Genomic DNA, 16,509 nt, shown 5'->3' with positions numbered 1-16,509 from the left:
AACAGAAATAAATCTAAGACAGTGAGCAGTAAAGATGTCAGGAAAGACAGGCAGGTGATGGGGCAAATTTGTAGCCATTGGGATGAGTTGCAGTGAAATCAAAGCAAAAAGTATCAAATACTGGTCTTAAGGTGTTGTACTTAAATGCACGCAGCATAAGGAATAAGGTGGATGATCTTGTTGTACAGCTACAGATTGGCAGGTATGATATTGTGGCCATCACTGAGACCTGGCTAAAGGATGCATGTCTCTGGGAGCTGAACATCCAAGGATACACGGTGTATCGGAAGGATAGGAGGGTAGGCAGAGGGGGAGGCGTGGCTTTATTGGTAAGAAATGATATTAAATCATTAGAAAGAGGTGATATAGGATCGGAAGGTGCAGATTCTTTATGGGTTGAGCTAAGAAATAGCAGGGGTAAAAGGACCCTGATGGCAGTTATTTATAGGCCTCCAAACAGCTGCAGGGATGTGGACTACAAATTACAACTGGAAATAGAAAAGACTTGTCAGAAGGGCAGTGTTATGATAATTGTGGGGGATTTTAACATGCGAGTAGATTGGGAAAATCAGGTCAGCACTAGATCTCAAGAGAGAGAATTTGTAGAATGTCTGCAAGATGGCTTTTTAGAACAGCTTGTGGTTGAGCCTACTAGAGGATCGGCTGTACTGGATTGGGTATTGTGTAATGAACCGGAGGTGATTAGAGAGATTGAGGTGAAGGAACCCTTAGGAGGCAGTGACCATAACATGTTTGGGTTCACTGTGAAATTAGAAAAAGAGAAGCCGAAATCTGATGTGTCGGTATTTCAGTGGAGTAAAGGAAATTACAGTGGCATGAGAGAGGAACTGACCAAAGTTGACTGGAAAGGGACACTGGCGGGAAAGACGGCAGAGCAGCAGTGGCTGGAGTTTATGCGAGAAGTGAGGAAGGTGCAAGACAGGTATATTCCAAAAAAGAAGAAATTTTCGAGTGGAAAAAGGATGCAACCATGGTTGACAAGAGAAGTCAAAGCCAAAGTTAAAGCAAAGGAGAGGGCATACAAGGAAGCAAAAATTAGTGGGAAGACAGAGGATTGGGAAGTTTTTAAAACCTTACAAAAGGAAACCAAGAAGGTCATTAAGAGAGAAAAGATTAACTATGAAAGGAAGCTAGCAAATAATATCAAAGAGGATACCATGAGCCTTTTAAAGTATATAAAGAGTAAAAGACAGGTGAGAGTAGATATAGGACCGATAGAAAATGATGCTGGAGAAATTGTAATGGGAGATAAGGAGATGGCAGAGGAACTGAATGAGTATTTTGCATCAGTCTTCACTGAGGAAGACACCAGCAGTATACCGGACACTCAAGGGTGGCAGGGAAGAGAAGTATGCGCAGTCACAATTACGACAGAGAAAGTACTCAGGAAGCTGAATAGGCTAAAGGTAGATAAATCTCCTGGACCAGATGGAATGCACCCTCGTGTTCTGAAGGAAGTAGCTGTGGAGGTTGCGGAGGCATTAGCGATGATCTTTCAAAAGTCGATAGATTCTGGCATGGTTCTGGAAGACTGGAGGATTGCAAATGTCACTCCGCTATTTAAGAAGAGGGCAAGGAAGCAAAAAGGAAATTATAGACCTGTTAGCTTGACATCGGTGGTTGGGAAGTTGTTGGAGTCGATTGTCAAGGATGAGGTTACGGAGTACCTGGAGGCATATGACAAGATAGGCAGAACTCAGCATGGATTCCTTAAAGGAAAATCCTGCCTGACAAACCTATTACAATTTTTTGAGGAAATTACCAGTAGGCTAGACAAGGGAGATGCAGTGGATGTTGTAAATTTGGATTTTCAGAAGGCCTTTGACAAGGTGCCACACATGAGGCTACTTAACAAGATAAGAGCCCATTGAATTATGGGAACGTACATATGTGGATAGAGCATTGGGTGATTAGCAGGAAACAGAGAGTGGGAATAAAGGGATCCTATTCTGGTTGGCTGCCGGTTACCAGTGGTGTTCCACAGGGATCAGTGTTGGGGCCGCTTCTTTCTACATTGTACATCAATGATTTGGATTATGGAATAGATGGCTTTGTGGCTAAGTTTGCTGACGATACGAAGATAGGTGGAGGGGCTGGTAGTGCTGAGGAAACGGAGAGTCTGCAGAGAGACTTGGATAGATTGGAAGAATGGGCATAGAAGTGGCAAATGAAGTACAATGTTGGAAAGTGTATGGCAGAAAAAATAAACGGACAGACTACAATGTAAATGGGGAAAGAATTCAAAGTTCTGAGATGCAACGGGACTTGGGAGTCCTCGTACAGGATACCCTTAAAGTTAACCTCCAGGTTGAGTCAGTAGTGAAGAAGGCGAATGCAATGTTGGCATTCATTTCTAGAGGAATAGAGTTTAGGAGCAGGGATGTGATGTTGAGGCTCTATAAGGCGCTGGTGAGACCTCACTTGGAGTACTGTGGGCAGTTTTGGTCTCCTTTTTTAAGAAAGGATGTGCTGACATTGGAGAGGGTGCAGAGAAGATTCACTAGAATGATTCCGGGAATGAGAGGGTTAACATATGAGGAACGTTTGTCCACTCTTGGACTGTATTCCTTGAAGTTTAGAAGAATGAGGGGAGACCTCATAGAAACATTTCGAATGTTAAAAGGCATGGACAGAGTGGATGTGGCAAAGTTGTTAAAGTTGTTTCCCATGATGGGGGAGTCTAGTACGAGAGGGCATGACTTAAGGATTGAAGGGCGCCCTTTCAGAACAGAAATGTGAAGAAAGTTTTTTAGTCAGAGGGTGGTGAATCTATGGAATTTGTTGCCACGGGCAGCAGTGGAGGCCAAGTCATTGGGTGTATTTAAGGCAGAGATTGATAGGTATCTGAGTAGCCAGGGCATCAAAGGTTATGGTGAGAAGGCGGGGGAGTGGGACTAAACAGGAGAATGGATCAGCTCATGATAAAATGGCGGAGCAGACTCGATGGGCCGACTGGCCTACTTCTACTCCTTTGTCTTATGGAAACGGCAGTCCCTGAGGAAACACAATGGGGTGACAGGAAGAACATGCAATCTCCATGCAGAGATCACTGGGACCAGGATTGACCCCAGGTCACTGGAAGCAAATCTGTTTGCGGTGCCCCTGCATTACTTTGTGGGCCCTGATGGGTCTTGGAAGTAGATGAAAACATAGCTGATGTATATCAAAATAATTTCAGATTTTGGGAATCTGAAATGAAAGACAGAAAATGCTTGAAAAACTTAGCAGCTCAAGCAGCATCAGTGGAAAGCAAAACAGTCAATATTTTCGGTCTGACATCCTTTGTCAAACATTATTTCTTCTGAAGGCAGTGTATTAGACTGATTTTTTCCAGATCTTGGAAAGTTTTGATTAGATTGGAAAATGGTGAATGCAACCCCTTTACTGACAAAGAGATGGAGGCAAAAAGCAGGAACCTACAGATCAGTTCACTTAACATTTGTGTAGAGAAAGATGGTACAAACCTTTACAATGGCAGAATAAGTTAGAAAAACTTAAGGTAATCTGACATGGTCAAAATGGTTTAGTGGATACAGGGAAATCTTTGAATGTACTAAGCTAAGATTTCTGGAAGGCATTTGATGAAGGTGTTACATCAAAGGTTATTGTAGAAAGTCAGGGCTCACGGTGTGGGAGGTAACATTGGCATGCATAGAAGATTGGCTGGTTAACAGGAAACAGTGTTGGGAATATATGGACCTTTTTTTAGGTTAGCAAGCAAGCTATAGTGAGTCTGCTATAAGGATTGCTGCCAGGGCCCCCGACTCTTTACAGTTTATATAAATGACTTGGATGTTGGCACTGTAGGTGTGATTACTAAATTTAACCATGTAACCATATAACAATTACGGCACAGAAACAGGCCACCTTGGCCCTTCTAGTCCGTGCCGAACGCTTACTCTTACCTAGTCCCATCTACCTGCACTCAACCCATAACCCTCCATTCCTCTCCTGTCCATATATCTATCCAATTTTTTTTTAAAATGACAAAATCAAACCTGCCTCTACCACTTCTACTGGAAGCTCGTTCCACACAGCTACCACTCTCTGAGTAAAGAAGTTCCCCCTTGTCTTACCCCTAAACTTTTGCCCCTTAACTCTCACCTCATGTCCTCTTGTTTGGATCTCCCCTACTCTCAATGGAAAAAGCCTATCCACGTCAACTCTATCTATCCCCCTCATAATTTTAAATACCTCTATCAAGTCCCCCTCAACCTTCTACGCTCCAAAGAATAAAGGCCTACTGATTTACTGATCACACAAAGTTTTAGACACAAAAGCAATTTGAGGAAGCCATAAAAGATGTAGATAGCAAAAATGAGGAGGCAAAGATCTGGTGAATGAAATATACTTGTATCCTCCAAGTGTAGCTATGTTTCTTTCTCCGACATAGCATGCCTACAACGTGCAAACCATAACCATATATCTTTGGAAAGTGAGAGAAAACAGGAGCACCTGCAGGAAATCCCTGAGCTCACAAGGAGAATATGCAGACTTCTTACAGACAGCAATGGGATTGAACTTTGAATTTACAGCCAGTGCTAACTTCCATGGTACTGTGCCACTACGGTACCAATTAGGTTGAAAGGTTTCTAAACCATTGAGGGCCGAATGGCCTGTACAGTACTGTACCGTTCAATGTTCTAACACTTGCAGTAGGCAGGTTGCATTATGAGGAAATGTTGGTCAGATTAGGCTTGTATCTGCTGGAGATTAAAAGAGAGAAGGGTGACTTGATTGATATATGCAAAATCTTGAGGGTTTGTAGAGTCATAAAAAATACAGTGTGAAACAGGCCCATCAGTTTTGTGTCAATTACATCCATTTACACCAATCAAACGCTACTGTATGGATATACAGACAGGGTTTTGATTGTGGGGGAAATCTAGAATTATCAAATGCTACTGGATGGATATACAGACAGGGTTTTGATTGTGGGGGAAATCTAGAATTATCAAATGCTACTGGATGGATGTACAGACAGGGTTTGATTGTGGGGGAAATCTAGAATTAGGGTTTACTGTTTCAATTTACACATTGCTCATTTAAGACAAATGAGATGAATGTTTTCTTGTAGAAGGAGTTTGAAACTCCCTTCCTGCACAACATGTTGGAGGCAGAGTCCGAAAATTTTTAAGGCAGAGGGAGATAGATATTTGATAATGAAGGGATTGAAAGGTTACCAGGGAAAGGCAGCAACGTGGAAATGAAGTTAATATTATCTCAGCCATGACCTTATTAAATGCAGGCCTAAGGGACCAAGTAGGGTACTTCTGCTGCTAATTCATATGTTTATATTGAACTTGGAGAATCACTGAGCTCATTCTAAATCTGTTATTTTAAATATTTATTTATCCAAAATAAAAAATGTCAAAGTTGCAATTGTCAAAGAATATGCTTCTATGTATATAACTGAATATTATTCAGAGAGAACAATAGCATTTTAACTTGACTTTGAATACAAAATCTTTCAACTTTAAAGTTGAGCATTACCCTGGCACTCCAGTACAGTTCTGAAGATATACTGCACAGTTAGGAATGCTGTCTTGTTGGATAAGATGAGGTCCATTTTGCTTGTTCAAGTGGATATGGATGATGAGTTCAAAGACACACCATGGCTATCTCCTGAGGTCCTGGCCAATAGTTACCAAACTGATAATTTCTTTCACTTTCTAGCTGTAGGAACTTTCTGTGAATTGATGTGTTTTTCTTGGGTAATAGTGGGCAAAAAATTACCAACAATTGAGTGCTGTGCTTCCATCCGTTGTTGACTGGCTGTTTTCTTCGCAGATGCCATGGTTACTGAGGGTGGAGAGAACTTCAGTGTTGGACAGAGGCAACTCTTCAGTTTGGCCAGGGCCTTCGTACGAAAGAGCAGCATTCTGATTATGGATGAGGCTACAGCTTCCATTGACATGGCAACAGTAAGTTAAGCATCAGATGAGAGCCCAGCTGTTTCTCACAGCATTACAAAGCATAAACCTTTGAAGGATATACAAAATGAAATATTTCACCTACTTTTATCTAATGTGGCAAAATGTGTCTTCATTGACAAAAAGGAGGGAGCAGAGAGTACAACACAGAAACAGATCTTTTGGCCTACCATATGTACGCTGATCCACTGGCTTGTATAAATACCCTTAAATATAGTAATTATATTTGATTCTTCTATTTTCTCACGTTCCAGATATCAACCACTCTTTGTGTAAAACAAAACTTACCCCAAGGATCCCCTTAAACCTCCTACCTCCTACCTCCTGTTTTCTGCTCCAGGTACCATGGGAAACAAAGATTAAATATCCACCCTATCTATGCCTCTAGTAATTCCTGTCCTTTCACAGCTTTTATTGACCCGGCCCACCAGTGGCATTCTCAGTGAGCTGGTTGTCTCCTGATGAGCCCAACTGGATCAACTTAGCATGATCCAATTCCTCCTTGGGTTCAGTGTTGGGGGGCAAGGTCATGGCCACTCCGAGGTTTGTGTTAACGTAGCTTGGAACCTGCTTGATAACCTCTTGATAAAGTATCAGAGGTCTCTGAACTACTTCATCTTTCTGAAGCTAGTTCTGGGATGGTTGGCACAGGAATGTGTGGTGACACTTGCAGCTGCCTCGGCACTACCTTGGTTGAGTTGGGTTTTGATACAAGCGACACACTTCACTGTACGTTTCAATGTACATGTGATAAATAAACTTGAATCTTGATAGGGATTGGTTGTTAAAAATGTTCTCTTTTTAATAGAAACTGCATTTCCTTTGAAAAGCTGTATGTCCTTTAAGAGTGCTACTGTCTACCAACTCCATCCCAGATCACCCGCCCTAACTGGCACAACTTGCCTGTCACCTTACACCCCCCGAATCCACCATCACCCCAGAATCCTTTCTTGCCACTCCCCTTCACCTCTTTATACTGGCCATCTTGCCTCTCTGCTCTCAGTCCTGGCACAAAGTCTCGAACTGAGGAGCCAACAAATCCTTTTCTCCCGTAGACACTGCTTAACCAGTTGAGGTCTTCCAGCAAAATGTTTGTTGCCCCAGCATTTCCTTTTAACTTAAGCACTCCAGACCCAGTAACATCCTTGTGAATCTTTTCAACTCCTTTTCCATCTTAATGACATCCCTTTTGTTGGTGACTAGAACTGCACACAAGTGTGATCTCACCAACGTCTTGTACTGTTGTAACACAATGTTCTAAATCTTCTGTTTCAAGCTTGATTTCTACCTCTACCACAGCTTACTAGGGTGGGCTGGCTCAGGCATGTTTTGAAGATGAACTTCCTGCAATTCTTCAACGAGCCTAGAGAGGGCGACTCATTTTTTTTTTGTGGAGCCCTGCCACAAAGAAAATTGAAGTTCCTTTAAGAAATTATTTCACACAACTTTATAGTGAAGCCATTCTTTCTGAGTTACTTTACGATGTCTAAATCTGTTATTGTTTAATAGGAGAGCATTTTGCAGAAAGTGGTGATGACAGCCTTTGCCGATCGGACTGTGGTGACAATAGCAGTAAGTACAAGGACGATACCGAGTGTTGTAGTGTCCATATGACGTTATTTTACTAATACTTTTTAATCCATCCTTTTTTCCCTTTTTATCATGCATTGACCTTTGTACTGATCGATGTGGGAGTATTGCAATTTTGTGTTTATTATTGTATTATTCTGATTTTCCCTTCTACTTTGGAATAGTTTATATAACTGAAGTGGTGATCGCAGCTATTAAGTCAGTCAGTGAGGCAAGTCATTAAATGTTATTTTGCTGAAATCTCAGAGATAAAGTGACAGAAATAGTGGCGAGCTGCAGGTTGGGAGCAAACGAGGACTGAAAGAAATTGAACATTAGTAACACTAGAAGACTGGAGGAGTTTATGGGACGGTGAATTAATAAAACCCTGGATCTGATCAATAACTTCTGGAATGATCACACTATTTGAGAAAGAAAAGAGCAAAGAAAAATGCTGCCACAAACTAGGTAATAATTGTAGGATAACTGTTGGATATTATTTTAAGTAATAATGGGATACTTACAATACATAATAATTGGATGAGGCAGTATCTCTTATGAAAGAGATATCATATATGGTATCAAGCAACACACATAAAAGTTGCTGGTGAATGCAGCAGGCCAGGCAGCATCTCTAGGAAGAGGTGCAGTCGACGTTTCAGGCCGAGACCCTTCGTCAGGACTAACTGAGGGAAGAGTGAGTAAGGGATTTGAAAGTTGGAGGGGGAGGGGGAGATCCAAAATGATAGGAGAAGACAGGAGGGGGAGGGATAGAGCCAAGAGCTGGACAGGTGATTGGCAAAAGGGGATACGAGAGGATCATGGGACAGGAGGTCTGGGAAGAAAGACAAGGAGGTGGGGGGGGACCCAGAGGATGGGCAAGGGGTATATTCAGAGGTACAGAGGGAGAAAAAGGAGAGTAAGAGAAAGAATGTGTGTATAAAAATAAGTAACAGATGGGGTACGAGGGGGAGGTGGGGCATTAGCGGGAGTTAGAGAAGTCGATGTTCATGCCATCAGGTTGGAGGCTACCCAGACGGAATATAAGGTGTTGTTCCTCCAACCTGAGTGTCCTTGCCCATCCTCTGGGTGCCCCCCCCCCACCTCCTTGTCTTTCTTCCCAGACCTCCTGTCCCATGATCCTCTCGTATCCCCTTTTGCCAATCACCTTTCCAGCTCTTGGCTCCATCCATCCCCCTCCTGTCTTCTCCTATCATTTTGGATCTCCCCCTCCCCCTCCAACTTTCAAATCCCTTACTCACTCTTCCCTCAGTTAGTCCTGACGAAGGTTCTCGGCCTGAAACGTCGACTGCACCTCTTCCTAGAGATGCTGCCTGGCCTGCTGTGTTCACCAGCAACTTTTATGTGTGTTGCTTGAATTTCCAGCATCTGCAGAATTCCTGTTGTTTGCGTTTATCATATTTGGTATATCTATCGGAGTTTTGTGGTTGTAATAAGCCGAATAGAAAAGGGGAAGCTGGCAGAAGTGCTGCATTTGGACTTCCAAAAGATCTTCAGTAAGATTAAACAAATACGAGCCAAATCTGCAGATGCTGGAAGTCAAGGCAACAGACACAAAATCCTGGAGGAATTCAGCAGGTCAGGCAGCAACTATGGAAAAGAGTGAACAGTTCACGTTTCAGGCTGAGACCCTTCAACAGGATGGACAATGATGCTGCCTGGCCTGCTGAGTTCCTCCAGCAGTTTGTGTCTATTGCTTCAGTAAGGTTGCTAAATCAAACTGGAGTAATTTATTGGTTTGAACTGAGGATTGGTTAAAGGACAGAGAACAGGAATAGATGGATAAGATTCATAGAATGGTGTTGAGGCCTTAAATGATTACAGTCAATATCCTTATGAGGCTTCAAAGGATAGATACAGCGTTGTTGTTTCTTGAAGCTAGGGCTTAAGTAAAGAGTCAGCCATTCAGGAGTGAGATGAGGGAAAATCATCCTGAGGATAGTGAATCACTGGAATTCTCGACTTAAGGGAGATGTAAAGGCTCAGTCACTGAGTATATTTTTTTAGTTACTGATAGAATCAGGGGTTTGTGCAGGAAGTTGTCGCCAAGAGATTAACTTTGACCTTACTAAATGGTATAGCATATATGAGGGGCTGAATGGCCTACTCTCATCTTTTATATTTTAAAGTGTCTAGGTATAAAATGTTACAGATCTGCCTGCTATTTTAGTGCAATTACATCAATAAATATTAAGGCCAAGAAAATTAGTCACAGACAGCATCATTTCCCAGAGACGTCAGACTTGAAAGATCCATTATGGCACAAACCTAAGAGGTACGATTTTAATGCTCAGTTTCGTCCCGGAGAGAGGACATACTCAATATGAAATCCTTTTAAAACTAAGAAAGTTCCAGTGTACTCCACAATCATAGGAAGCTCTCCTTTCAGTGGCTTTACAAATGTAAGCAATCTTTATGCCCGGTAGTTATAATGAATTGGCATCAGTGAAGGTAATGGGGTAGATTTAAACTTAATGTGCTAACATACTGTGAATCCTAACAATTAAGCAATTAAGCAAGATATAAAGCAGGCCGCCAGTTCACTCTTTTAACTGTTAACCTCTACCAAGGTTGGAAGAGAAAATAAAGAAGCATGGTTAATGAAGTAAATGCTTTGAATAAATGTGGTAGCTAATAACACATGGTCAGTGAGCTTGAACAAGTAATTTAAACAAAGACCAAGTTGGGAAACAGTGCTTTCCCAGGGTGTGATATGTTCATTAATAAGCTAGTTGGGTCAACTCAGTTTATTAGCCAATGGCTCTCAAGTAATGTCCCTCTGAAACAGGTAGGTTTTTATGATACATCATTACTTGGGAAGCTCAGTGCTGCAGATGCTGTGAGTGTTGCTGCCTTACGGTTCCAATGATCCCCTCCTATGGCGCTTGTGTGGCGTTTGCACCCTCACCCTTTGATCACGTTGGTTTCCTCTGGGTGCTCTGCTTTCCTCCCACATTCCAAATTTATGCAGGTTGTTAGGTCAATTGACTGTGGTAATTTGCCCCCAGTGTTAAGGAAGGGGTAGAATCTGAGGGGAAGTTAATGAGAATGTAGGCAAAAGCAACTGGAATTTATTTACAGTATATGGGTGCTTAATGGTTGGCACAGATCCTGTGATTTGTGTTCAGTATCTTTATGCTTCTCCCAAGTTTTAACAATTTTCTGTTCAGTTCATATTATTATTCATCTCTCTCTTTCACCATCCCGGCCATTCATTTTCTTGTTTTTTTTTTCTGCTGTTTTTCTTTCCAGCATCGTGTGACTCCCATTCTGGATACAGACCTAGTGTTAGTCTTTTGCAAAGGTATTTTAGTGGAGTGTGGCAATTCCTCAAAATTGCTCTCTCAAGAGGAAAGCCCCTTTACCTCTCTGGTGAAGTCCAGCAAGTAGAGGAATCCAATACACAGAGTCTAGCTTTTGGGTTTGTAGATTTGATGGATATTAGCACATTAGCACTAGCCATGGCAGCTTTGACGGTCTTGTTGTTTTGCTAGAATCTTTGTGTTAACACACTAGCTTACTGCACTTTACCATAGTTTCTGTACTGCTGTTGCACAACTTTTATAGTGTGGCTGTTTTGGAACTTTTGTATTCAAGACATACTGTAGGTTTATAAAAAAAAACAAAATGTCCTTTGACTTTCACTTAATCTTATCCTGAAGATGTGACCTGCTAACCCCTAATTCTACAAATCCTCAAATTCAGATTAATTTGGCATTTCTCTGACATTCAGAGAAAGCATTTGGATATTGTATTTGGCTCTCAAGCAGCTGTCAAGTGTAATAGATTAGCTTGTTATTCATCTTTGTCTTAAAAGCCGTACTGAAAGTAAATATTGACTGCGTAATGACAAAAAATGATCTTTGAGGAGATTGGCAGTTTTTTTGATTTCTTTATCAACTTGATGGGTAGATGGAACATGACAAGTTGATGAATTGTGCTTGTTGATTGCAAACTAATTTCTACTAACAATCACTACTAATTTTTTTTTGTATTCACAATGACAGTATCAACCTCCTAACTGTTTTCTTCCCCCAGATCATGCAATATGTGTTTTAATGAGTAATCAAGACAAGTACTAGATGGATATGGGCCAAAACTCTTAGATACGGCACCGTCTATATTGTGCTGCCAATTTAAAAACATTCATCAAATATTGTGAAACGTACGTAAGAGGCCAATCTGAAACAGACTATTGTGCAACTGCCTAAGGGATGAATCCTGAGTTCTCAATTAGTTGTTCTGAAGTAGCTGAAGAAATAATCTTCGAGAGCTTCAAGTAGGATCCAAGTTCTAAACCCTCAACCCAATTCTACTCACAGTAACAACCCTGATTAATTTAATTTCTCTCACCTAACTCAACTAAACGAGCCTACAGCTGAAAATCAGCTGTTTTCAATAGGGATTTTTTGATAAATAATGGGGGTATTTGTTTAAGATATATAACTTAAAGATAAGCACACGACTCAGTGAACATCTATAAGTTGAATGTATAAAATGTCTTTAACACTACAAATGGCCCGAGTAATTTTACAAGAGATATCAATACAAACTTTCTTGACAGAGGGTTAGAAGAAGAAAGCTTGGCTAAAGAAGCTGATTTAGTAACAATCTTAAGAAAGCAAAGAGAGTGGCAGGGAGATTTCAGGAGGGAGTTTTGGAGTCGAGAGCCAAGGTAATTAGAATCAAAGCTGCTAAGGATGGAATGATTATTAATTTGGAATGTGCAGGAGGTTTGCATTTCAACAGTGCAAGGGCCAGTAAGGCTGGAAGAGAAAATGAGGGGGCAAGATCATGACGGGCTTTGAAAATACGTGTGAGTATTTAAAAATTATCCAGAAGACACTGATATGATGAGTGAACAGTATTGAGAGTAAGTTATGGTTTTGGCAACAGAGCTTTGAATGAACACAAAGACAGCTGGGTAGTCAAGATTACAAAGGAATATTCATATGGAGATAGCAGATTGCAAAGCCATCTAGGAAAATCCATTGTACTTTAGAGATACTTTTCATGGCCTAATTCAGATGAGCTCTGTAGGTGCTACCAGACATGACTGAAAAATCAGAAGTATTATTTCAGAACCACAGTGAGCAGACTAACTGAGAGGCTTCAGTAAAAATTTCTTAAAAGACCTGCAGATGCTGAAAATCTGGAATAAAATTAGAAGATACTGAAGACACACAGTGGGTCAGGCAGTATTTATGGGGAGGGAAACAGGGTAAGCGATTCAGTGTTGCTGGCTTCATTGCTGGGCTAGCAGCCGGTGTAATAGTAGCAGACCAAAACATTGAATTCAACAAATCTTGCAGTTTGTGACCAGATTATTACAAAGCTGCACAAGCACATTTGTAATGAGAAAAGCAGGAGGGATCTCACCCCATTTCCCTGCACATGACAATAGTCTTACACTCTGTGATTGAGTCTCCGTTGTCTCAGAGATAAATGCAATCACTTTGTTTTGCCTGGGTTGGATCACTTCCGATCATCTAAATTAATTTCAGGGCCCCTACTATACTGATTGTCAGGCATTCCATGAAAGAAAGTGAGTTAACTTCACTTAAAGCCGCTGAAGAAAGTATAACCAACAATCTCTGAATTTCAAGAAGAGCAAATTCTCCATTTACCTATTGGAAGATTTATTGGGGAATCACAGGTAAACTGCCTACTGATTTCTAGCTAATGCAAATAAACTTGTGAAAATGATAGGGAGTACAACTTTTCTAGCAAGTGCAAGACACCTGCTAACGTGATGAAAGTTGAGCATTTAGCAGTTAATAATTTTTTCTTGCTGTTGTAGATAGGGGTGAAGATATTTGTGCATTCACTTGGTGTGAAACTAACAAAATGCAGGATAACTGCATCGAAGGGTCCGCTTTCCCTCTGTTCCTCTTGGCTCCCAGCCTCATTACACAAGGACTCATGTCAATAAATTTCAGGTGGGACTTCCCTTTTCATAGTGGGTGGAGAACTCGCTCTCAGTTTTCCCAATATGTGTTGCTGCTGGGTGAGACTACGTGCCAAGAGAGCATGTTGAAGAAAGTAGTCCTTACATTGTCACAAAGGCAATTATCTGTCTGACTTGTAAGCATTTGAAAACACATTGAGTTCAGCTTCTCTGCATCTGTGAGTGCTGGTGTGAGCTTGCTGTGCACCTTTTGTCTAATCTTCACACAAGTGTTTTAAATCTCTGATTGTTGTAAAACAAATATTTCTGAGCTGTGTTGTCCCCCTTTAAACTGCATCTAGTGTTAGTTGGATCATCTAAGCATTTTTCATAACATCATTATAGTGTATCAATGGTTTAAGTCTCAGCAACTGAGAGGGTAAACAGGATTGGTTAATACTAGAACAGACTTAATGAGCTAAATGGCCTGGATCTTTTCCTCCTCAGAATGTGTAAGAGACTTAAAACTTGTGATCCACAATCAAAAATGTAAGTATTTAAGTTCGACCATTTCAGAGGATGTGGGCTGCATTCTAATTGTTCCTCCTCTCCCCACAGCACCGAGTGCATACCATCCTAACTGCAGACCTGGTTATTGTGATGAAACGAGGCACCATCCTTGAATATGATAAACCTGAAAGTCTCCTGGCACATGAGGGAGGCATCTTTGCATCCTTTGTAAAGGCTGATATGTGAATAATCCTGAATGCTGGTATTCCACGTTAATCTTTTTTTTTTCACTCTGCAACCATGTTTTTTTTTGCATTTTATTATCTAAAGTTATGCAATCTTACTTAGGTCAAAAAACATACTTTCATACCTTCTCTCCAAGACCGTCTTTGCTTTAATCAGTGTCTGTCAGTATAACATGTCACATCCAACTAGCCTATGCAAGCATTAGCCTTAAAATGATTGATTTTGCACCTTAATGAACCATAGAATGCACTGCAGTGCTAGAGAATTGTCATTGTACAAGACTGAATGGATTTATTCTAACTTCTCAGAATTACTACGTGTTGAATTGTAATCATCAGTAAGTTTTTTTTGTGGGAAAAGTGTTGCAGTTCAACTGAGATTAATACCTTTACTTATTACAGATTGCATTGTTTCAAATATTTAGTTATTCAATTTAAAGATAAATTATAAACATGAGGAAGTCTACAGATGCTGGAAACCCAGAGCAACATCCACAAAATGCTGGAGTATCTCAGCAAGTCAGGCAGCAACTATGGAAATGAATAGATAGTCAACATTTCGGGCCAAGACTCTTCTTCAGGTCCCAAGAAGGGTTTCGGCCCAAAAGGTCAACTATCTATTCATTTCCACAGATGCTGCCCCACCTGCTGAGTTCCCCCAGTACCAGCTCAAGATACATGGCTCTCAGGTGTGTTGTCAACCCTGCCTGACAGTGACCTTCTCGAGATTCACAGCCTTCAGTCTCCTTCATATCACACTTCCTTTCTTTGCCCTTGACTGTACCCAAACTTTGTGGGCTTTAAACCCCATCGTGGAAGAGCCCTTCCAACTGATATCCAAACAATAACAATGCCCCATATACACAAAATGCTGGAAGTAAATAGGTAGCGTCAAAAGACAGAGCATCACAGAACAGCATGGCACTGCCCCCCAACCCCGGATATTGTGGTGACCTTTTAACCTACTTCACAATCAAACTAACCCTTCCCTCCCATATAACTCACACTCCTCCACTTTTCTTTCATCTCTGTGCCCATCAAGGAGTATCTTGACTATCCCCAATGTAACAGCCTCTACCACCACACCCGGCAGGACTTTCCAGGAACTTGCCATTCTCTGTGTAAAAAAGCTATTTTGACATCTCCCTCAAACTTTCCTCTACTCACTTTAAAACAGGGGCTCCCAATCTGGGGTCCACAGGCCCCTCCATTAATGGGAGGGGCATGAAATGGTTGGGAACCCCAGCTTTAAAAGGATGTTTTCTGCTACTGAATATTGCTACCTGGGGAAAAAAGTCTGTCCACTCTCTCAATCGTATAACTTTATGTACGTCTATCAAGTTGCCTCCCGTCCTTTGTCACTCTAAAGAGAAAGGCCCTAGTCCACTGAACCTTTTTTATAAGGCATGTTCTCTAATCCAGGCAGCATTCTGGCAAAGCTCCAATGCTGCTTTGAAATGAGGCGACCAGAACCAAACACAATACCCCAAGTGTGGTCATAAGTGGCAAAAGCTAAAGATTAGCTTTATGTGGCAGAGAGGAGGTGGGGGAGTGGATGGTGAGGATGTTGCGGAACCTCTGTGACAAAAGCAATGTTGTTGCTGGTTGTTGAGCCAGCCTCATATTCTGATGAGATAATCAGAGGCTGGAGGTGGTCGTCAGAGTGGGAATAGGAAGCAGAATTGAGGGGACAAGCAAGTGGAAGGGGTTGCCTGTGGGTCTCAGGGATATCTTCCCTCCTCATTCTCCAAGCTCATAGATCCCAACCACTCACTGTCGCCCAAGTATGCCTCTCTATTTTGCTTATGAAAAATATTTGAGATATTCTTCATGGAGTTATAATATTATTGAGTGCAGTAATTAGCATATCATCCCCTTGCTGACCATTGTACTTCTGCATGCTGATCCTATTTATCTGCATTAGGTACACAGTATTCTATGCCTTGATAATTTATGTACTTGTTTAGATGCGTTTTAAATGTTGTGAGAGCGTCAATCTCCTCCATCCCCTCAGATGTTCCAGATTTCAGCACCCCCCTGGATTAAAAAAGAACTGCCTCTCAGATCCCCTCTAAACGTTCTGCCTCTCAGCCTAGATCTGCGCCCTCTAGTCTTAGACTTCCCCCACCATGAGAAAAAGATTTTCACTCTGCACTCTATATTTTCCCCATCATTGTATACACCTCTATCAGGACACCCTTCAGGCTTCTCAATTCCAGCAGAAACAAACCCAGCCTATACAGTCTCCTCGTCACAAAATGGTCCAATCCAGACAATTTCCAGGTGAATCTCCTCTCATCCTTTCCAGTGCAATCATATCTAT

The 16,509-nt window shown here is 41.4% G+C and overlaps 1 protein-coding gene across 6 annotated transcripts in view; it reads left to right on the top strand.

The window, feature by feature from the left end:
- The window catches only part of LOC140186899 (ATP-binding cassette sub-family C member 9-like), a 193,634-nt gene extending 178,916 nt beyond the window's left edge, over positions 1 to 14,718 (top strand). For 3 of the 6 annotated variants that reach the window (XM_072241652.1, XM_072241653.1, XM_072241650.1), the window contains 3 exons: positions 5,812 to 5,945; positions 7,464 to 7,526; positions 14,050 to 14,718. In XM_072241652.1, coding sequence (XP_072097753.1) covers positions 5,812 to 5,945; positions 7,464 to 7,526; positions 14,050 to 14,187 — 335 coding nt within the window. In that variant the 3' untranslated portion in view covers positions 14,188 to 14,718. Of the gene's footprint in view, positions 1 to 5,811; positions 5,946 to 7,463; positions 7,527 to 10,796; positions 10,966 to 14,049 lie in introns of all 6 variants that reach the window. The other 3 variants (XM_072241656.1, XM_072241651.1, XM_072241657.1) reach the window with 2 other exon arrangements.
- Positions 14,719 to 16,509: the final 1,791 nt, after the last annotated feature.

Source organism: Mobula birostris, chromosome 23 (assembly GCF_030028105.1).
Source record: "Mobula birostris isolate sMobBir1 chromosome 23, sMobBir1.hap1, whole genome shotgun sequence".
Taxonomy (NCBI): Eukaryota; Metazoa; Chordata; class Chondrichthyes; order Myliobatiformes; family Myliobatidae; genus Mobula; species Mobula birostris.
Note: the sequence above shows the minus strand (reverse complement) of the source record. Positions and strands in the feature narration are given on the sequence as shown.